The 22,727-nt window shown below is 36.9% G+C and overlaps 2 protein-coding genes across 2 annotated transcripts; one reads left to right on the top strand and one right to left on the bottom strand.

Annotated features, from left to right (window-relative positions):
- Positions 1 to 5,704: 5,704 nt before the first annotated feature.
- On the top strand, positions 5,705 to 7,061 carry LOC126620678 (uncharacterized). The gene has a single exon (XM_050288905.1). The coding sequence runs from the start codon at positions 5,896 to 5,898 to the stop codon at positions 6,865 to 6,867; it is 972 nt and encodes a 323-aa protein (XP_050144862.1). The 5' UTR covers positions 5,705 to 5,895; the 3' UTR covers positions 6,868 to 7,061.
- Positions 7,062 to 16,191: 9,130 nt separating this feature from the next.
- LOC126620676 (galactan beta-1,4-galactosyltransferase GALS3-like) lies at positions 16,192 to 19,278 on the bottom strand. The gene is made up of 2 exons (XM_050288902.1): positions 17,960 to 19,278; positions 16,192 to 16,777 (listed from the first exon to the last, which is right to left on the bottom strand). The coding sequence occupies exons 1-2, from the start codon at positions 19,180 to 19,182 to the stop codon at positions 16,432 to 16,434; spliced, it is 1,569 nt and encodes a 522-aa protein (XP_050144859.1). The 5' UTR covers positions 19,183 to 19,278; the 3' UTR covers positions 16,192 to 16,431.
- Positions 19,279 to 22,727: the final 3,449 nt, after the last annotated feature.

A 22,727-nucleotide genomic window follows, 5' to 3' on the forward strand; every position in this document is an offset into this window, starting at 1 on the left:
GCCTTTTGTCATAATAAGGGTCATTGGAAGAAAGATTGTCCTAAGTTGAAGACCAAAGGAAAAGAAAGTTCTGAAGCCAATGTTGCTGAGGTTGAAACAGATGTTTTTTATTTTGCTTTAACCACTTCCTCATCATTTGATTGTGCTACTAAATGGGTGTTGGATACGGGTTGTACTCATCATATGACTCCTCACAAGAATTGGTTTTCAAGCTTGAAAGAGTTTGATGGTGGTGTTGTGTTCATGGGAGATGACAATCTTTGCACAACAAAAGGGATTGGTACAGTTCGTTTAAAGTTGCATGATGGCATGGTTAAAGAATTGACAGGTGTTAGGTATGTACCGAATTTGAAGAAAAATCTTATTTCTTTGGGTACTTTGGAATCCAAGGGCTTCAGGTTTCATTCAGATGGACAGACATTGAAAGTTACTTATGGTGCACTTGTTGTGATGAAAGCTCCTCGATGTGGCCATTTGTATTTATTGTAGGGAAGCACTGTGACAGGTGAAGCATCTGTAGTCTCTGAAAATATGGGCACATCTGATTCAGATACTACTAGACTGTGGCATATGAGATTAGGCCATGCCGGTGAGAAAGCTCTACAAGGGCTTGTGAAAAACGGTCTTTTAAAAGGTGCCACGACTTGTAAGCTTGATTTCTGCGAGCATTGTGTCTTGGGGAAGCAAACTAGAGTGAAGTTTGGTACTGCTGTACATCAGACGAAGGGCATTCTTGATTATGTGCATTCGGATGTTTGGGGTCCTACAAAGACTCCCTCTTTGAGTGGTAGACATTGGTTCGTGACCTTTGTTGATGATTATTCAAGAAGGTCTTGGGTCTACACTATGAAGCACAAGAGTGAGGTGTTAAGCATTTTCTTGGGTTGGAAGAAAATGGTTGAGAACCAGACTGGGAGAAAGATTAAAATTTTGAGATCTGATAATGGTGGTGAATACACATCCGATCCTTTCTTTAAAGTTTGCAAAGAGGAAGGAATTGTGAGACATTTCAGTGTTCGGGGAACTCCACAACAAAATGGAGTTGCAGAAAGATTGAATCGAACCTTGCTTGAGAAGGTTAGATGTATGTTGTCTCAGTCGGGTTTAAGCAAGTCATTTTGGGCAGAGGCAGTTAATTATGCATGTCACATCATCAACCGGTTACCCTCAGCTGCTGTTCAGGGTAAGACACCAATGGAGGTATGGACTGGAAAACCTTCTTCTGATTATGACTATATCCGTATTTTTGGTTCACCTGCTTATTTTCATGTGACTGAAAATAAACTTGATCCTAGAGCCAAAAAGGCTATCTTTCTTGGTTTTAGTAGTGGTGTCAAAGGTTACAGGTTGTGGTGCCCAAAGATGAAAAAACTTGTAATCAGCAGAGATGTGACATTTGATGAAGAAAGTATGTACAAAATCTCTGAGAAGAATGTGAAAGATGTCCAACAGGTGGAGCTTGAGAAAGTTGCTTCTGGTACTTCAAATCCTATTTCCGCTGATGTCGAAGCCACTATAAGTGAAGAAGTTGGAGACCATGAGGATGTTGAAGAAGTTGAACTTGAAGATTCTATCCAAGTTGAAGAGCAAGTTTCACCTCAAGAGTCTATTGCCATGAACAGAGGAAAGAGACAAATTACCAAGCCAGCTCGGTATAATGACTATGTTTCTTTTGCTCTTCTTATTATCACTGAAGAGATTCCATCCAATTTCGAGGAAGCCATTGAGAGTGAGGAGAAGGAGAGGTGGTGCAATGCCATGGGTGATGAGATGAATTCTCTCTTGAAGAACAAGACTTGGGAGTTAGCTAAATTGCCTAAGGGCAAGAAAGCTATCGGTTGCAAATGGGTGTATGCCAAGAAGGAAGATGCTGATGAGAAAAGCAATGTGAGATTTAAAGCAAGATTAGTTGCTAAAGGGTATGTACAAAAGGAGGGCATTGACTACAATGAAATATTTTCTCCGATTGTGAAGCACTCCTCAATTCGTATTATGTTAGCTCTTGTTGCACAATATGATCTTGAGCTTGTGCAACTCGATGTGAAGACGGCTTTTCTACATGGTGATTTGAATGAAGAGATCTATATGTGTCAACCGGATGGGTATATAGTGAAAGGGAAGGAAAATTTGTTTTGCAAGTTGAAGAAATCACTTTATGGCTTGAAGCAATCTCCAAGGCAATGGTATTTGAGGTTTGATAAATTTATGAGAGGCCAAAATTATTCTAGAAGTCAATATGATCATTGTGTGTACTTCAAGAAGTTGCAAGATGAGTCTTTTATTTATTTATTGATATATGTTGATGATATGTTGATTACCTCAAAGAATGTTGAAGAGATTGAAAAATTGAAGAAGCAAATGAAGAATGAGTTTGAGATGAAGGATCTTGGTGAAGCAAAGAAGATCCTTGGCATGGAGATCACTAGAGATAGAGAGAAGGGTTTGGTCAGTTTGAATCAAAGACAATACCTTGAGAAGTTGATTCGGAAGTTTGGAGTTCATGATTCAACCAAACTGGTTAGTACCCATTTGGCTTCTCATTTTAAATTGAGTTTTCTACAGTGTCCTAAAACTGATAAAGAGAAGCTGCAAATGAAAAATATACCATATGCAAATTTGGTTGGTAGTTTGATGTATGCAATGGTATGCTCTAGACCGGATATTGCTCATGCAGTTGGCATGGTGAGTCGATATATGCATAATCCAAGTAAAGAGCATTGGCAAGCAGCTAAGTGGATATTGAGGTATCTCCATGGTACTCGAGATGTTGGTTTATGCTTTGAGAGAGATGACTCTGGTATTGGTCATTTTGCAGTTGGTTATGTTAATTCAGATTATGCAGGTGATCTGGATGGAAGGAAGTCTACTACAGGCTATGTGTTTACTATGGCTAAAGGGCCAGTTTGTTGGAGGTCCATTTTGCAGTCGTCTGTTGCCTTGTCTACAGAGGCTGAATATATGGCAGTTGCTGAAGCTATAAAGGAGGTCATTTGGATACATGGGCTGATTAGAGATTTGGGGTTGATCAGAAGCAGGTGGAGGTACATTGTGATAGTCAGAGTGCCATTTATTTGGCTAAGTATCAGGTTCATCATGCGAGGACCAAGCACATAGATGTGCGTTATCACTTTGTTCGTGAAGTTGTTGGTGAAGGAGAAATCATTCTCCAGAAGATTTCAACTAAAGATAACCCCGCTGATATGTTGACTAAGGTTGTTGGTGTAGCCAAGTTTGTTCATTGCTTGAACTTGGCTCACATTATGCCTATATAAAGAAGGCGTTGAGCAGTAGGAGTTTTGGAGCATTTGGCTCGGCATGAGTTGTTCTCTTGCTAGTGTTTGGGAGTGATGTTGTGTGTTAATTGTGTTGGTTGGCTTATCATGGCGTTTTTCGGAACTTGGCCAAGGTGGAGATTGTTGAATAAGTGGCCAAGTGGCCAAGTGGAGAACAAAAATATAAAAAAAGCTTTTGGCTATTAAACAAATCAAAAGAAAAAAAAGGACAACATGATTATGTTTCCTTGTTTTGTGGCTTGTTTTGTGGCTTTTTCAAAGCCATAATTATGGTTTTTTTTTCGGATAGAAGAAATAAGGAAGGGAGAGCTCATTGTCAGTAAGGGAGCTCATTTTCTGCCGAGAGCAAGGAGAGTTGTAGAGAGCCCAAAAGAAAGAAGAAGTTGCTGCTTCATTTGGTTAGTAATCATCCACCAAAGTAGTTGTTGTTGTAATAGCTTTGAGCTATAAATTATTCATTATATTTCTTTCTCTATTTGTTTCTTTGGTGTGTGAGAGTTATTGGGTGTATTGGGTTATTTGGGTTGTGAGATTGCCAACACTTTGTAAACTTCCATTTGGTTGATAGTGGATTATTAGGTGAGCTCCTACTGCTCCGAGGACGTACTCCAGTTACACTGACTGTTGAGGAACGTCGTTAAAATCTTGGTGTTCTTTTATATTTTGTTCTTGCATTCCATTTGATATATTTCCTGTGGGTTAGCTTGAGTTGGTTCCATAAGGTTTGGTGCTATCCTAGCACAACACCTTGATGCTTGAATGCACGCCAGATACAAAGTGTTGGAACTTCGGAGTTTGATTATTCACATAGGTGACCCTCTCCTTATGCTAGATGAAATGATTTGCGGAGTGACCCTATGGAAATTCTTATGATTTGTTCACATAGGTGACACTATGCAAATTTTCTTCTTCACTTGCTATGCTTCTTTACTATAATGAAAAAGGAAGGTTTCAAAAGTATAAAAATGATATGCAGAGTGCCCCTAATTTATACAAATTGTACGTTATGTCATTCCAACTCTTTGCTTTGATATTTATACCCTTCTCAAATCATGAGAGTGGAAACTTGGTAATAGTTGGAAAAGGTAATTCTATTATTGTGATGCTAATTTGTGATTCTGTGATTTAGGTGAATGAAGGAAAAATCCCAAAAAATCGACTTGCTCTTAAACTGCTGGCTGCCGAAATGAATCAATGGCCTAATCTAGAGGTATTATTGTAATTCGGTATAAAATGATTAATTTTAGAGATGATTTTGATGTGTAAGTGGAAAAACAACATGAAGCCTAGGATAAAACGCCAAGCTCTGAATTCCAATTAAATAGCTTGTAAATCTTAGACAGCAAATATATGAAATTTTCCTTAGATGAATCACCAAGGCTTTTTCACCTTTATCTATGTTTCTAACTAACACTGGATATCAATTTGCTCATCTGTTCCTATGTTTTGTTTATGGTACAGGTTCAGATTACACCAGCGAAGAAAAAGCCTGGTAAGTCCCTGTATGCAAGAGCGACCGACACTGGTATTGATCTTCAAGAGGCTGCTAAGAGACTGAAGATTGATTGGGATACAGCTGCTGAGATTGATGATGGTGATCTTAAAGATGAAAATGAAGTGCCGTCGGTTTTGGTTTGTTACCTTGGCTTTCTTGTGATAAAATGATCTTATCAAGTTCTTGCAATTGTCAAATATGTGCTGCTAATTATTTTATGATTTTACACTAAATGCAATCATTTTCTCTAATTTTTCATTCCTTTCAACAAAAAAGTAAGATGGAAAAGTGTATCACCATTGTGATAAGTAAATAATGTTTGTAATTGCAATCTATCATTCAGTACTAAAATACTCCGAAAACCTTAATCAATACAAAGGCAGAAAACAGCTCATAGTTAATTGTTTATCTGCCTTCTGCAAAATGAATGCTTGATTGACATGCATATATATGTGAGGACCTTGTCAAAGTACTCATGAATTACGAGTTGCGAATAGTTTTCTGGTTTAGCTAATCCTCGGGTTCCTGATACGCAGTTTCTTATCTCGCAGGGCTATGGAGCACTGTACTTAGTCACAGCTTTCCCCGTCATTATTGGTGTATCAGTGGTATTAATTTTGTTTTACAATTCACTCCAGTAGAAATCTTGTCTCGCCGTCATATTTCACTGTAAAAATATCATTCCTTGCAATATACCGAATACCGTTCTGATCTTCACATGAGTTTTGTACGTCTAAATGCTAATTAGAAATATCAAATATCATGTAAGAATCTTGTATCTGGTGCTATTGTATATGGTGTTATGCAAGCACATCAGATCTTGTAGTTTATTTTATTTTATTCTTGTTAATAACTCTCTTTCATGAAGATTTACATATATTAAAACCGAATTATCGTATAGATTAGCAGCTTAAACTATTCTAAATACAGTATTAAATTTTGCTGACCCTTGTTTATATGGAGCAATTCGACATGGATATCACTACTAGGTTTGGATTAGTGGAGAATATGCTGATCACGTCTAAGTTCATATAAGTCTTATTTTCCCTCCTTTTTAAGTAGTCCAAATCCCAGACTTGTTCCTCAGGATTTCTGCTTTTCTCTACCATGGATTATCCGTTTTCGGGCGATATAAGTGACTACTTTACTCTTGGAGATCTAGAAAAACAGATTTCTGTAGATCCAATATCACTGAAAGAATCATCACACAGAGAAGTGAGTGCTGAACCGGTGGTGGAGGTGCCGGTTGTTGCTGCTCCAAAGCCGAATGCACTTGACCAACGACCGCCCCTGCTGCCGCCTGCAAACCCCAAGTTCTTAAGCTTCAGTCTCCCAAACTCAGCAACCTCATCGCCGCGAGTGAAGAAGAAATGGAAAGACGAAAGCCAGGCATCTCCTCGGCAGCAACTGGAGAATCTGAGCCACCTGCAACAAGAAATTGAGTTCCGGCGGAGCAAGTCGTGTGGTCAAGGGAGGACATTTGCCCCGTCAGTTGACTTTGATCTCTTGCTGATCAAACCAAATGCCGCCGAAATAGTCTCCAGGCACTACAGCAGCCTCTCCAGGGCCGAGTCCAACAGAGTTGCTCATAAAAATGGCAAGAACAGGGACCCACACGACGATGGGTTCACGTGTGGGGCCCTGTGCTTGTCCATCCCTGGCTTTAGCAAGGCAAAGCCAGTGAGAGCAAGAAAGGTAGAGCCTGATGAACTGGGAAATGTCATATCCAGGACAGTTTCCTTGGAAAAGTTTGAATGTGGCTCTTGGGCTTCAGCTATGATAAATGAGCAGGAAGATGACAACACCAGTCGCTACTTCGATCTGCCATTGGAGCTGATACGAAGCAGCGTCAACGAGGCAGATTCGCCAATTTCAGCATCTTTTGTGTTTGACACGGATCGAAAGGGTGCCCAAAAGAATGGATCAACAAGAGCACAAGGCCGGAAATCACACGAATCATCGCGCAGCGTTCGGTTTTCTACATCGTCAGATGCTGCATCACCAACTGCTTGCGTTACGCCTCGCTTGCGCAAAGCTAGGGATGATTTCAAAGCTTTTTTAGAAGCACAGAGTACATAACTTACTCTGCTTTTTGGCATAATGACTGTATTGGCCATGTTATAAAATAATGCGAGTAGATTGTAGCTATAGTTATTCAATTATTACCTGATTATCACTTATGTCCATGAATTAAGCAATTCTATGGTCCTTCAACATTTAACCGTGTATCACGTTGGTCCGTATGTCAAAGTCCGTCCATTTTTCTATCTAAATTTAGGGGCCTTGTTCTTGTTCCTATCGTCATAACATGTAGCTATAGTTCTTGAACTATACAGTGTGAGTAGGCCTTTTGCCCTTAAAATAGTAGAAAATTAACGTGTTTTGAACTTTTGATGGTATGATACAAAAACCGGGTAATAGTTCAAGGATTATAGCTACAATTTACTCGAAAAAATGCAAACACGGAAGCCAGCTATTTTGTTAAGATAGTTATGTGACAAATGCTACATTGTGCAGGTTGGAATGGCATTGGGCCAATAACCGGACACGGGCTGGGTTTGGAAGTGGGTCTGGTCGGTTCTATACTTCCATTTGGAAGCTTAGGGCTACTGCCGTTCTCGTAGTCAGCTAAACCCAAAAGACAATGTCCAATTTCCCAAAGGATTGGACCAGCAGACAAAAAGCGTGCCCCCATGCTACTCAAGGCCTTTGCTTGAGCCCTAGGCAACTGGACTCGACAAGGTTGCCCCGACGTCTTGGCAATTTTTGACATCATGTCATATTCTGGTTAACTCAGTTTGAGTTCATATAAATCTAATTTGAGCTATTTAGTAAGAGGATGGTACTTTTTTTCCAATTTTCTTAGTGGTGTTGGGTAGTTTTTTTTTTATTTTTTATGATTGTTGTGGTTATATCCTGTGTCATGTAAGTTGGTAAAAAAGTTGAGAAGAAAAATTGGGATAAGCAGCATTTTCCTTTATACATAGATTTTGTTGAGTGACTTGATTCCAACCTACTCCGTTTGTTAAATTGTATGTAGTCCCTTTTGTTAGGAATTGGCTCGTCATCGTTAGTGCCCTATTAGGAAAATTGAACGTTCATAGATTCTTGTCCTAAAAAAAAATTAAGAAAGAATTAAGTTTTTTTTGTGCAAATTTAGATTAGGAATTCCATAAGCTTAATTGGAATACGAAAGAAAGTGAATTTTCTTATCCCATATAGAGGTCGCACTGCAAATTTAGATTAGGAATTCCAGAAGCTTAATTGGAATACGAAAGAAAGTGAATTTTCTTATCCCATATAGAGGTCGCACTTGGTGCGATGGCAAGTGCCTTCGCCCATGAGCGGTAGGTCTCGGGTTCGAGACTTGGGAGCAGCCTCTCCCAGACCCTGCGTAAAGCGGGAGCCTTGTGCACTGTGTATTCTATATATATAAACAGGGTGCGGGAAGGCTGAAAAGCACAGACAGAAAAAATAGATTACAGCATGGAAAAAAGAGGGATTAGTTCTGGGGTTTGTAAAAGTACTGTGTATTCTATTATTAATCAAAGAAGCCGCGATTTCTCTACCTAGAGAAATCACAACTGGACGTATGCAAAAGTTCTGCCGAATAGTATAAGTCTTGTTTGTTTTTAGTTATTCTCTAATTTGATAAGTTTAATCTACTGCCGAATACATCAAAGAGAAAAAATCCAGAGTATGTTGTATTTGAGGGAATGTCTCAATCACCTCTCTTACCTATGTAAAACAAACATAGGTCTCATTAAGAGTATATAACACTCATCACGTTGCCTGAATCCCCCTTATACATACATTTTCCATTACATATTCCCGTCTATTGTTTTAATTTTCGTTTTATCATTCACACGTTGCTCCAAGAACTAGCTAGAAAGTGAAATTATTGGCTTCGTGTACTGATTCAATGAAACAATTCGAAAGTTACATCAATCTGCGTCAAGTCAATATGGAAACAAAATGAGAGACCTACCTTCCTCCCAACCTTCTAAATAAAAGAAAATCCTGGACTTTGGTAAATTTCGTGTTCACATACCAATGCTGCTGCATGCTTCGAAGAAAATTCCTACACTTGGTAAAATAATAGTTCATGTTCAACTTCTTCTTCCCTTCTTTTACCTAAAAAATAATTTACATGACACATGCACACTGTTAACGCACCGTTCTAAAACAATCCTATAACGCTACTGTTATTTTCTTTTTACATAACATTGGTACGACTTAACTAGCACAGTATTTGTAAAGAAACTGCGAAAAATGTGCACGCAAAATGTAAGTTTTTTCGTGTTAGCGTGGCTGCATGGGTTTACAGTTGAAGCCTGACAGGGCACAACACAAGTGTAAAACCGGACATGGGTTTGGTACGTACACCATTTCAATTCCACATGTGTTCATGTGATGCGTCTCCCCTATGCCCACCACCACCACCATTTTTAACCTTTTTTATATATAATATGGCTGTATAGTCTCAATCGGTACCAGAAATTTGTTATATCTTGGCACGTATAGAAACCGTATTTGAAATTCATGATATTGCTCAGAAGATTCACCACAAAAATTAATAAGTATTAGGGGCGCTTAGTGGTGGATTAGGGACAGAAATATGGATTTCCGTCTACTAACACCCAATGTGTTACCATATGAACACGAATCGTACATAAATATTGTTTGAATTGTTCAATCAAACAACTTTTCATACGACATGTAGTAGATCACCTTGGTGAATGGTGATGGTTTTCATGATTTAATTAACGTTACAAGATCTTATGATTACCTAACTCACAAGTCACTAGATGTAATTATTGTTGTTGTTTATTGATTAAGAAGAATCCGTTATTAATAATTGGATTAATAGTGGTTAATAATACATCATGGAATTTGAAAGCGAAGCATGCGGAGGCAGTGCCAGCTGCTATACAATACAAACAAACATCCACCTTGCTTCCTCATGGGCCTCATATTTGCAAATTGCATGGGGAGGGACAGACACACTCTCTCAAATAATTGAACAAAAACAAAAATTGTCCATAAAATACTCATGTACTCTTATATTACAACCAAAAAAGTTAATAATACAGTAAATAAAATAACCCAAAATTAATATATTGAAGGCAAACTCGCCCTCCAGCACTAACTATGAGCTTATTTGAAAGTGTTTTTAAATGACTGAAAACGTTTTTTATTTGTTAAAATTGTAGTTCCATGTAGAAAAGTTGTGTTAGAACCTCCACAGCCAGTTTCCTGTTACGTCTTTTTATATTTATATAACAAGATTCTTGTCACAGTCATGATTCACTAATAGTATTATTACTATTTGACAACTATTATCTTTCTTAAACAAAACAATCACACCCAAATCATCATATGAGGAGAGGTAAGGGGCTTTATGCTCATGCAGTGGCGGAGCAAGAATTCTGAATAAGGAGGGACCTTTCACAAATATGTATATATATGTGTGTGTATATATATATATATATATATATATATATATGAGTGTGTGTAAAAAGTTGAATTCATAACATGTTGGCATATGCAATTTATATAATCCTCACAAAACTGAAAAAATTCTGTTAAATTCAATACTAAGAAGAAAAAAATGTAAAAACCCAGACAACCAAGTAAGAGGTAGGTTGTGGAAGGCTAAAGAAAATACAAAGAAGTAGAAAAAGAAGGAAAAGGGGGAGAGGTCTGCAAATAAAGAAGGTGGGTTGCTTTAGAAAATTATAGGGTGTATATTACTGTTAGATGAGAGAATCGAACCAGAAGTGGGGTTGCTTTTTCCATTTAAAATTGCACATCTCTTTTAAAACTCCCCTGCCAAACTTATCATTTCATTAGACAGCCGAAAAAATTTAAAATAAAAAAAGTTTAACGACGTCGTTTGCTTCATCTTCTTCCATAAGGTTCACACCTCAGATTAAGTCAGGATGGACCAGAAACTACCCTAGTCCCTTGGTAGCTCCACCCCTGTGCTCATGTCATGTGGTTAAAATATTTACTCTTGTATCCGACGTTATATTTTGTGCTCGACATCATTACCCTTTGTTTGACTAAACAATAAAATCTTGTTTACCTTATAAAACACACAACATATAGGGATGAGAGCAACTTACATATAAAACAGATTCGCATGCAGCATTGCGATCCAGCAATACAAAACTACGTGTTGAGAAACCCTACATATTTCATTGTTTTATTATAATGAAATGTTGTGATAAAATGAACGCGTTTCATGTAAGTCATTCTTCATAGGACGAGAATTAAGTATAAAAAGGAATGTAACTAAGAACGAGAAGGCTTAGTAGTGAGACTAAGTATGATTAAAAAACTAGAAATTTTCATTCTAATCCTTGGCAAAGATGACTTTTAAACTAAAACCACGAGTAAGATGAAAATATAATTTTAGTCCATTGATACATTAATAACCTCATTTATTAATTACATTTTCATTTTTTAATTATTTCTCTTTTTCTTTCTAATTTTAATGTATTAACTTTATTTCATTATAATTATAATTTTCATTTCATTTATCATAATATATTTTGTTGTAAACATTTAGATAAACTAATTTTTGTTATACAATATATTTCGATGTACTTTGTCTTCTTCATTTAGGTACATTAAATTCATTATAATACATTTCGGTGCATACATTTCGGTATACATATTTTAGTACATACATTTTGATACAAACATTTAGATACATTAATTCAATATAATACATTTCGGTACAAATATTTCAGTGCATACATTTCGGTGCATACATTTAAGTACATTAATTTAATATAATACATTTCGGTGCATATATTTCAGTACATGCATTTCGGTATTAACATTTAAATACATTAGTTTAATATAATACATTTCAGTACATACATTTAGGTATTTTAATTGAATCTTTCAAGTTTGAAGAATGTTAAATAAAATTAATAAATAAAGAAAAAAAACGTTTTTTGGTAAAAAAATAAATTAAAATTTGTATATTAATAAATTTAAATATTTAATGGGAGACATTAAATAAAATGCACATTAATTATTTTGAATTAAGAACACATCAATGGACTATAATCAATATGTAATCTAGCACTAAGTTTATTTTAAATTTCAATCTTCTTGAAAGATTAAAGTTAAAAAAAACCCCAAAAACTGGACCATAGTATAATGTAGAAACATTAAGAACACCATTAATCAAGGTTGCATGTCTGTATACTTTGAAAAAGTGGGGGTTGAGGGGGTTGAGTTTTCAACTTTCATCGGCGTTACTCTTGGAGCTGCTGAATTGAGTGGGGTAGAAGCAACCCCTCATGAGTCATAATTATCTACACAAATACCAGCAACGAACTCATTTGTCTCATAAAAGACATTCTTCCTCCACCACACACACATATATATATATATATATTTTTTTTTTTTAAATACTGCGTTACTGATCTCATTTAATGTAAAATTACCTAAGGCATGCAAGCATTTGGGCCACTGGGACCCCCTACCCCACACGCCCCCACCCACCCCAATAATTCTTTTAGTTTGCAAAAAAAACCATTTAAATCTGGCACCTTCTCATACATTCTTGAGTAAACTGCCGATTTGTCCCCTGAACTATCACCCAACTTTCGATTTGCCCCCTGAACTTTTGAATTGGAAAATTAAGAACTTAAACTAATTTTTTTGGCCAATTTTCCCCCTGCTATTAATTTTTCATTCATTCCATCCAAATTTCTGTTAAATGGAAGCATATGCACAACATGTGTAGGTAGTTCGGTCACTTCATTCTTTAAAATAATTGAAAACCTTAGATTTCTAAAATATAAACCTATGCAAATATGTGTGATTCTATGGCCTTTCTATCTGAAGGTCTAGTGAAATGACGCTTTTGTCCACAAATGAGAGTTACGTAGTTTGCACATGATAAGAGTTAACGTTAATTTGGATGAAATTTATGAAAAACTAATGGTAGGGGGGAAATCGGCCAAAAAAATTAGTTTAAGTCCTTAATTTTCTAATTAAAAAGTTCATGGGGCAAATCGAAAGTTGGATGATAGTTCAGGGGGCAAATCGGCAGTTTACTCTACATTCTTAGACTCGTATGGACATGAATAATTTTTGCTTACAATTTTAAAGTGATGATGATACTTATTATTTTATTTATATTATTAAATAAGTTAAAATTTTGAAATATGTGCTATATACTACGTTACTAATCATATTTAATTAAAAATTCACAAGGGCATGCAAGCATTCGAGCCACTAGGATCTTGTACCCGACTAGAAATTTTGTGCTGGAAACACGACACGGTATACCAAATTTCATAATATAAATAGTTGAATTTTTTTTTAAGTATCTAATCACTTGTATTATGATACTTAATATACTAAACCGTGTTCTAGCACACTGAAAACCCTCTCGTACCCCAAAGTCTCTACCCCAATAATCTTTTTAGTTTGCAAAAAATATGGACAAGCCTACTCAGTTAATGTGGCATTGATTAATTAGTTTTTCTTTGTTTAAATTACAAGGACGGACGGAGGATGGAGGGGTCTTCAATTGGCACTCTGCTGCCTCCAGGAGTCATAAATGGCTATTTTTGTGTCTGTTATTTATCAATCCATGCGACTAGTTGGAGCTTCTGAAGTCCTCTTCTTTCAACCATTCCTTCTATCGTCTTCGTTATTTTTGGTATTAGTGAAATGTTGGCTACTTTCTCTTTTATCTTTTCATTCGTTTTGTTATCATTTCGTAACATAATTTGACGATTCGACCCATTTATTTGGTCATCAAATTATACTGCACGATGAGAATGAAACTAGAAAGAATAAGAAGGGAACATGATAAAAATTTACGAGTTTGATTGTTGTACACAAAAATCATGGTGCCTGAGTTTGATTTATATAGTTTTGTTTGTAGTGTGGCGTGAGTTTAATAGTTGTGAGATCCGTACTTTTGCATAATCAAACTCATAAGATCCATAAATTTCACCCAACAATGAAACACGCTCCTATTAAACTAAGATTTTTCGACTCGCAATATGAATTACGATTCTATTTTATAAGATTCCAACTCACTAAACGTTGTTGTACAAGCAAAACTAACATAATGAAAAGTCTAAAGTAGCATAGAGTCATAGATTCATTAGGAGTCCTCCAGAGAAAGGACACTCCTCCTGTCCTCCACCGGACCATTGATTCATTCTCTCCTTTCGCACTTATTTCCTTTCGTTGTCCGTTTCTTAGTTAAAGGTAGAGACATACATGAGCCGCTCCCCACCACCTCCTTCTGAGGTCGTCATTTTGATCATTCCAAAACTCGTACACGGTGTACATGTTTATCATCAAAAACACATACGCACTCTTTTCTCGTCACCAAAGCAACCATAATCCTTGTCTTGGCAGGAAAGGTCCATATACACGATCCATCTTCTGGATTCGTCTTTAGTAGACTCTATTGACCAAGAATGAGGATCCTCCCCGGATCCTCTTTGTGAGGATTTCGAAGATCTTTCAATCACGTTCGTTCAACGTATATCATGCGGTCAGTTTTTGTCAGGTACTGTTTATATTCAATTTTAAATAAAAAAAATTACAATGATTTATGACCGTACGATGTACGATAAACAGATGTGATTGGAGGATCCCCGAGATCCTCACAAAGAGGATCCGGAGAGGATCCCTCCTCGAAAAAGTGTTGAAGTTTTAGAGACAGGCCAAATAGTCTAACACTAATATTGTCTTCAACTTAACCACTTGCTAGCCTAGCAGGAGCGAAATTTTATCCTAAAAACATTGAAGTAGTTAGAAATGAAACCATGTAATATTGTCTCAGCTGACAAAGAGCCTTTGATTCTTTCGCCAAAAGATGTCACTTCATCAGTTTCCTCGGAGGAGTTGAGTGTTATGTGATCAGATATTTCAAGTTACATTCAGAGCTCAATTTTCAGACAACCAAACCGCATTTCTTTTGAGAATCTTTGCCCATACAATTTGATACCTATTCAGCGGACCTATATTTTACAAATATAGTTGATGGTGCTTAATTCGGTGTAGAAGACCTAGAACTTCACAGTGATTTGCATAACCTTGTCTTCACGTTATAGAACCAAAGGCTAAGAGTGTTCATTCATCAGCTGAAGTTCCTCAATTCAGGAGTCAACAACGCATTTCACCACATCCATCATATTTCAAGACATTCATCCGGCATAACTCAGTAACAAATTGACACGCCCGCATCAGCAAAGTCACCGAAAAACGTAGTTAACTATTAGTTATTTCAGCTTGCACGTCACATAAGCTATATAGTTTTTAGGACAACACTAACACAAAGTTATTATAATTTTCTTGAAAGCTATAGAAATTACGTGGCAGACAAATCACAATTTAACATCGGTATCCAAACTTCCGAGCATAGATAAATAAATCTTTGCATATAAAAAGTCGGACTGCGTTTAAAAGATAAATCTACCTTATCTTGGACTATGCAATATTCTACAATATGATGCTTTATAAACATTGGATGCCTCATAAAATGTAATGCTTGGAAATGTAAAAAGCTAACCATGTTTAATTATTCTGTTAATCTTGTTTTAATCCATGGATTTATCTATCTGGTCAAGAGAAAAAGGAAAATCTAAAAAAGCATCCTAAATCCAGCAGGACAAATATTAAAAGTGAGGGGTAGCAAATAAAGCAAAGCAAGGAAAGGACACTTAAAAAAGCAAATTTGCCACCAAAGCCACCTCCAATCAATGCTTGCAGTGCCCTGTGGTCCCTTCCTCCATACCGACAGTGCATCCCAAACAATTTGATTATTTACTAATTTAATTACTATAAATAAAAAGAATCAGAATATAAAAAATTAAGAGAATTAAATACTAAAAAGAATACAACATAATCTAATATATTCAAATTTTCTTGTTTTACCTTCTTAATTTCCCTTCTCATCTTGAAATATTGCTTCTTGATTGGGAACCGTTTACTTTGAATATCTCCTTTTACAGATCATTCATACAAAAAAAGGAAAACGAAAAGGGCTTGAAAACTTTAAGTTTTAATGATAAAGACAAAATAAAGGGTAAAGTGAATAGTACCAGGATTGACTTTTTAGTGTAAAAATATGATTTTTGGTTAAAGTGAACAGTACCGTGTGCTTTTCGTTAAAGTTCCCTACAAAAAATTGCTAAATCCGAAATAATTTATTCATCTAATTGGTATCGAATAAATAAAAAAATCATGTTTCTCACATAAACACTAAAATTTTACCAACGTTAATCGAACAATTAAATGACTTATAATTATGTTGATTTTTTTGCGGAGTTGACATTTAAAGGTGATCCGAAAAATGAACAATTCCGATCATTAAACAATATTATAAAATGAGTAAGAGAGCCGAGAAGGTGAAACTCGAAGGTTCATATTATTCCCATCTATTTATACTCCAAACCATGTGACATGTCTGAAAACTATTATATACCTTTTTACTAAAAACTAATATACAAGGAAGAACTCTCAACCCTCCAAAGAATGTTCTGTTCTACAACTGTAATTAAATTAAACATTAACATAGAAAAAAACCAACAAGAAAATAAAATAAATAAAAATAAAAGGAATAAAAAAAGTGGGAAAATGGTGTGCCCCTTATTGTCTGGTGTTTTGTAACCTGGATCCAATCATCCTGAGCTCAAACTTCTTCACAGAGCCAGCGACACTTCTCAGCGTCGTGTCCACAGCATAAGGTACTTTGTCAACATAGATCTCGGTCGTGTTGATCAGCCGTCTGCAGGGCTCCCCCCGAGTGGCAATGGTTCCGTGGTAGTGGAAATACTGGATCCTGCTCTCCGTCTTGTGCGTTGTTTTTCCTGCTACATTCTGCGACATGTGCACGCCCGTGGCGTACACATTGCGCGGTTGCACCGCGTATTTCCGGTCCCTTCGTATCCCTCTCTTCACATCTTTGTACACAAGTTTCTCAAACCCCCATTTCCTGCAGCATCACAACATGTTCGGATCAGCATGTGCACACAGAATATACTTTTATTAAAAAAAATGGGTAAAATATACCCCTTAGTATTTCCGTCGTGGGTTAAAACTTAAATCCCCTAATTTCTTAAGTACCAACAAAACTGTCTTAATCTCTTGAGACTATAATTAATTTAATTTTTCAATGGTCAACATCAGTCTTAATCTTACTTAATCTCTCAAGACTTCTTTGTTTCAACTGATTCATTTCTTCACTAACCATTCTTTCATTTCCGTAAACAACATCATTTGATCATCAAGATTTTCCAATTCATTATCTTAAGATTAACTAATCAACTAATATATAATTAATTTCCAAAAATTCGATACCATATTAGTATGGCTTGCTCATTCTATGAATTAGCCTAAAATCCTGACCCGTGAGCGTAAACATATTGTTATGTTCAAACATTGGACCAATAATTTTCCGTAACCAGGATTAACATATAATTTTGATAATTGGGACCATGTCACATGCATCCCCTAGAAGAAAAGAACATCAATAATTGAAGAAAATATGCTTTCACCTTCACAAAACAAAGGCAAGAGTATCAGAAAGATGGGTCAAAATGTTAATAAAAGAAATAATTGGGGTCCTCCTCATGAATAAAAAAACAATCACTTTAGAACAAAGTTCAAAGCCCCAACCCCCACCACTACGCACCTGCCCTGGTAAAAATGAATGAGGAGGAGGACTAGGAGGACCCTTTGGCAAAAGCCGAGGAATGTGCCAAAAAACATTTCATGCGCACAGACAACTTGATCAAAAATTACATTTTTTCAACATCGAAGTGTAAAAAGTTGCAGAACTGTCGACCCACCACAGGAAACAATCACCCAAATGTAATTCGCAGAAACCCCATAATTATGCTTGCATTGCAATTTACAGCAAAGGTGACAAACATCTCATGCAACTATGTCAGAATCCAACTCCCGATCACCAATTGAAATCCAGAAACTAGAACCACAGACAAATCTCACATTACATAATATGATCTAAAGATTTGAATTCGCATTCTCGTAGTTTAGATTAGAGTAATTAGAATACCGCTTAGATTAGAGTAATTAGGATATCGCTCGAATCTAAAAAATGCAGCAACCCCAATTCGGAAAATGTAAAAAAACAGAGAAATGGTGAGATGGGTACCTGTAAGTTTTGTGGTAATCTTCGAGGAGGCAGAGCTTGCTGCTCATGGGCATCTGCTCAATGGTGAACTGCGTGTAATCCGACAGCGAATCGAGCACCGACTTTAGATTGCTCTTGGGAGGCATGTAAATGTACTCATCCACATCAAAGAAGAACATCCACTTCGCCATGAATTTATACCGGAACAAGCAATCATTCACCACCATGAACTGGTTGTGATAGTACCCATCGAACCTCTCCTGGTCCCTGATATCCTGCAGCGTCACGTATCCGAGCTCCATCCACGGTTTCAGCACCTCCAACACCTCCTCATGGATCCCACCGGCGTCGTGGATGACGAAGTGGGATCTGGGCCCGAAGAGCCGGACGTGGTAAGCAATCCACTCCCTCACTCTCTGGGGACTCAGATTTCCGTACAACGAAGAGCCACAGTATATATAGTCGTATTTAGGCCGGGCGGTGAAGATTCCGGGGTTTAAAGTGTTGGGTTCTTCGGTTAAGACCTGGATTGTGTCGGTGGTGTTGAACTTCCGGTCGCCGCCGCCTTCGGTGGTGGCTAATAGGAGGAGTTTACCGCCGGAGTTGTCGGCATTTATGGGCTGGGAGAATGTGCAGTTCACGACCACGACTGTGTAGACTCGGCCGTAGCCCCAATCCGGCAGGACTTTGTACGCGATTGAGGAAATGCGTCGGGTCGAATTGAGATTCGGGACCCACTGGCACTCGTATTTGGGGTTGGAGTAGACGTGGAGAGGCTTAGAGGCCAGGCCCACAATGGCGAAAGTGTTCATGCCGCCTCTGTAAGCTCCCATGGTGATGAAGCTGTAGGCGGCGGAGCCGTACGGGTTGAAGGCCCGCTTGAGGACGCCATTTTCCAGCACCTTGTCGAGCTCAACAGATGGCGGCGGTGGCGGAGTCGGAGGCGGCGGGGAAGATGGTGTTGATGACGGTGCTGCAGCTGCGGCGGTGGCGGTGGCGGTGGCTATATCTGACTGGCCCGGTGCTTGGGCGAGGGCCTGGACTTGGGCGGAAGTGCTGACTCTGGAGATGCAGAAGCGGAGATCGGAGGTGGAGATGGTGAAGCGGGAAGGGATGAATTGGAGAAGAGTAGCTAATGTGCAGAGGATTAACAGAGCCATCAGTAGTAGCTTCAGCTCCGCCGCGTAGTTCCAGACGACTCCAACGAACAGCTTCTTCTCCTTGTCTGCTTTCTCCTTCGCCATTGATGCGTGTAGAGCTTTCGTTTCTACTGAACCGGAAAGAGAGAGGAAGAAGTTGAAGTTCTCTCTCTGTCTCTGTGTCGTTTGCAATTCCCGTGTTTTTGGGGTTTATATATACGAGTGCGTGTGTGTTTTTTCCAGCTGTGATTTTGTGAATTTTGGTTTTGTGAATTTTTGTAATAATGTTTTTATTTTAGGGAATAATTGTTTGGAGAGGGAAGGAAATAAGGAAAGGAGGGTTTGGGTTTTCTGCCGGTCCGGTGAAATTTTATTTGCTTTTTAGGAAATTGGTGATTGCAACGGCTCTCTAGACCTCCAAATAATGCAGCAGTAAAATAAGAAATAGTAAAGAAATGTAAAGTGAAAACCGAGTTAATCGCAAGTTGCCCTCTGAGGAGCGATGTGAGTTCAAACCAAATCGGCTACTTAATTTAGTATCTAATCTAACAAATATATTATTTGATAAAATTTATCTTTATTTGTAAATTGAAGATTTTAGAAAATAACATGTTTGGTAGTAAAATTATTATAATTCACCTATTGCCACTTAATCTGGATGGTAAGTGCTTTTAAAATGATTGAAAACACTTTTGATGAAAATACTTTTATATCAATCCCTTATAAAAACGCAAGTGAACACTGAAAAATCACTTCAAGTGTTTCTTTGGAACCCAAAAAAAAATTCACCAAAAACGCTTTAAGTCATTTTAAAAGCAGTTCCAAACGAGCTCTGTATTATTTGTATTTAAGACCGAACTTATTAATCAACTAGGAAAGAATAACCAAGTCCTAGTGGAATGGAAAACAAAATTATCCAACCCTAAAGCTTCCTAAAAAAGAAATTAGAAACCTCAAATTCTATCCTTTGCTTTTGGGTTGTATGCTTTTCCGAAATCAAGCATGAGGTTGAATATCTAAAACGAACTTGTTGCCTTTACTTGATCGCTCTTATTAATTGTTGAACTCAAGGAGTAATTTACTAAATTTCGTAATTAAAATTGTCTTAATTGTCGCCCTAAGACCTACTCCAACCCTGGGCTAAATGCCAAATATTTAGCCCAAAATTCCCCCCAAACACCCCCCAACCCAAGCTAAAATATTGGGCTAAAAGGGTAATGCTAAAGTTGGGCCAAATTCCCCCCCAAATTCCCCCCCCCCAGCCGTGTGGACTCGCCAGGTTTTGGGCCACTCTCGGCCCGTGGACTCGCGCACGCGCCCCACGCCCAGAACGTGCAACCGAAGCCCGACAAGAGGGGGTCCCACCGTCAGGCCCTGTCGGCCACGCTTCAGAGCCCCAACGACTCTTTTCGAAATCCAACGGGCATGATTTAAGGACCGTTGGTTGATCCAACGGTCCAGATTCAAACTTTATTTTTAAAAAATATATTATTTTAAAATACATTGAATCCAACGGTTGAGATTGAATATACTCAAATCTAACGGTAAAAAAAAAGATCTAACGGCCCAAATTTAAATCCAACGGCTAAAATAATTAAATAAATTTATTTAACACAAAATTTACCCAATATTTATCGGAATTTAATAATTTTTCAATATTTATCGGAATTTAAATTTTTTTAGATTAAAATGTTCATAAAATTAATTTACAATAATCTACATATTTTTTTTTTTAAATATTGATTTAAGAAAAAAATTAGCCTAAATTCATTCTTTAATAATTCCGGGCTAAAATTTTAGGCCAGAAGGGTTGGAGCAGAAAAGATGTTTCTGGGCTAAAAAATTTGGCTTTTAGCCCAAGGGTTGGAGATGGTCTAATCAACTCTACTGAGGGTTTATAAGTTGCTTTTACTTGGGCATCTAAACTCCTTGGTCGGTCTCCATTTTTAAAACAATGATTGCTGTTTTCGGAAACCATAGTGGAGTGATTATTGCCTTTTTTTTCCCCAAAGAAAAAAAAAACAGAATAGTCAAATTAATATAGGCAATGCGAGGAAGATCAAATTTTGTAAATCAAATTATTGAATTATTACTTAAGTGTTGATTAAATTTTAATAACAAATGATAAATATGTGCACGTAATTTACCCGCAAACTGTATTAACCAAATTAGAGTTTACAGCTTGTTTTATATTCTCTTTTATACAACCTCGTGAGTTTTTTTTTCATAGATTTTCTTCTAATAACAAATGAGATTTGTCATCAATGGTTGTCTAGTCGGTATGAAAAGGAGGAGGAAAATGGGAAAATAATGAGATGGGTGGTGTGTGGATTATGGAGGCTTTGGAAATGTAGGAATGGCTTGGTCTTTGACAAGGTAGTCGCAGAACCCATTGATGCCGTGAAACTGTGCAAAAACACTGGGGTGAGTTGGAAGATATAGGGTTTATAGAAACGAGACGGGGGAATTTGGGTGGGTGGCACGGGATTTTGCAGGAATTTTCAATGGGGAGGCGGAAGCAAACGGGCAGCATTGGTGGCCTGCGTGGCTAAAGGATTTGATGTCGTCCAGGTGGAAACGGATTCTAATGAGCTTGGTGATATGATTAATGAAAGCAACCAAATGCTAATCTTGAAGGTCTCTTCTTTTCATATAAAGTGTGTGGAATTGCAATTAAGGTCGGTAAAGTTCATTTTGGCTCTCAAAGGTTGTAATATGGCAGCGCACTTAGTGGCGTCTTTTGTATCATGTATGGATGATCTTAATTCATGGTACATTTTTGAGTCAAAATAGTTGTTTAACACTTTGACCATTGATATAAACATTTTTATTCGAGTTCAATAATATTTCCCTTTCCGACAAAAAACAAGTCATGCAGTTTTTTTTTTTATACTCTAACTAAAATTGAGGATTAATCATTTATTTAAACCTAATGATAAGTGCATGTTAAATTCCCAAAAAATACCTAATCATTATTTAAACCTAATGGGTGGGGAATTTAAACATAATCATTTATTTAAATTGATGATTACCGAACAAAAAAACCTAATGATAAGTGCATGTTAAATTCCATTTAGCTTTATCTTGCATAAAACACTTTATAAAGTTTTGACTTTTGAGTATTGAAAACACATTATGAACTATTTTTTGAGTTGTTAATATATTTATGGTTTTATTTATTTATAAAATTGGGTTTTTGATTTTTAGTTTATCTTCTCAATCTTCGTGATAGGAGAAATACAAACAGAGAAAGGAGGGATAAAGAAAGGTGAATGATTAATGATGGGAGAGATGTGAAAGAAATTCATAAGGAAAAACACACATATTAAAAGCGACAAACAAAATATCAAAACATATTTTGACTTGATTTTCATGAAATTTTGTTTTATTCATTCTTCGTCTATTTCCTGTCACCTTTATTCATCATTCACTATCTTTCCTATATATTTTCTGAAATATCAAACACAAAAAGTGCAAAAAAAAAAGAAGGTTATCACCGGATCCTTAATAATATATGTTTTTGAACATATCCCATATTGAAAAACTTAATGAATAGTTTTAGTCTTAATTATACCGTGAAAGATCCTAACATAACGTGATAAAATCTCATACCTATTAGATTGTAATTGTAATTGAGTTGAAAATAATAT

This window comes from Malus sylvestris, chromosome 5 (genome assembly GCF_916048215.2).
Source record: "Malus sylvestris chromosome 5, drMalSylv7.2, whole genome shotgun sequence".
Classification (NCBI taxonomy): domain Eukaryota; kingdom Viridiplantae; phylum Streptophyta; class Magnoliopsida; order Rosales; family Rosaceae; genus Malus; species Malus sylvestris.

What these genes read in the sequence shown, in the direction of transcription:
- LOC126620676 (XM_050288902.1), bottom strand. Translation starts at nt 19,182, where the DNA reads ATGGCGAAGGAGAAAGCAGACAAGGAGAAGAAGCTGTTCGTTGGAGTC. An exon ending in GATTACCACAAAACTTACAG is followed by an intron (nt 16,778 to 17,959) that starts GTACCCATCTCA and finishes GTGATGCTGCAG; the next exon opens with GAAATGGGGGTTTGAGAAAC.
- LOC126620678 (XM_050288905.1), top strand. Translation starts at nt 5,896, where the DNA reads ATGGATTATCCGTTTTCGGGCGATATAAGTGACTACTTTACTCTTGGA.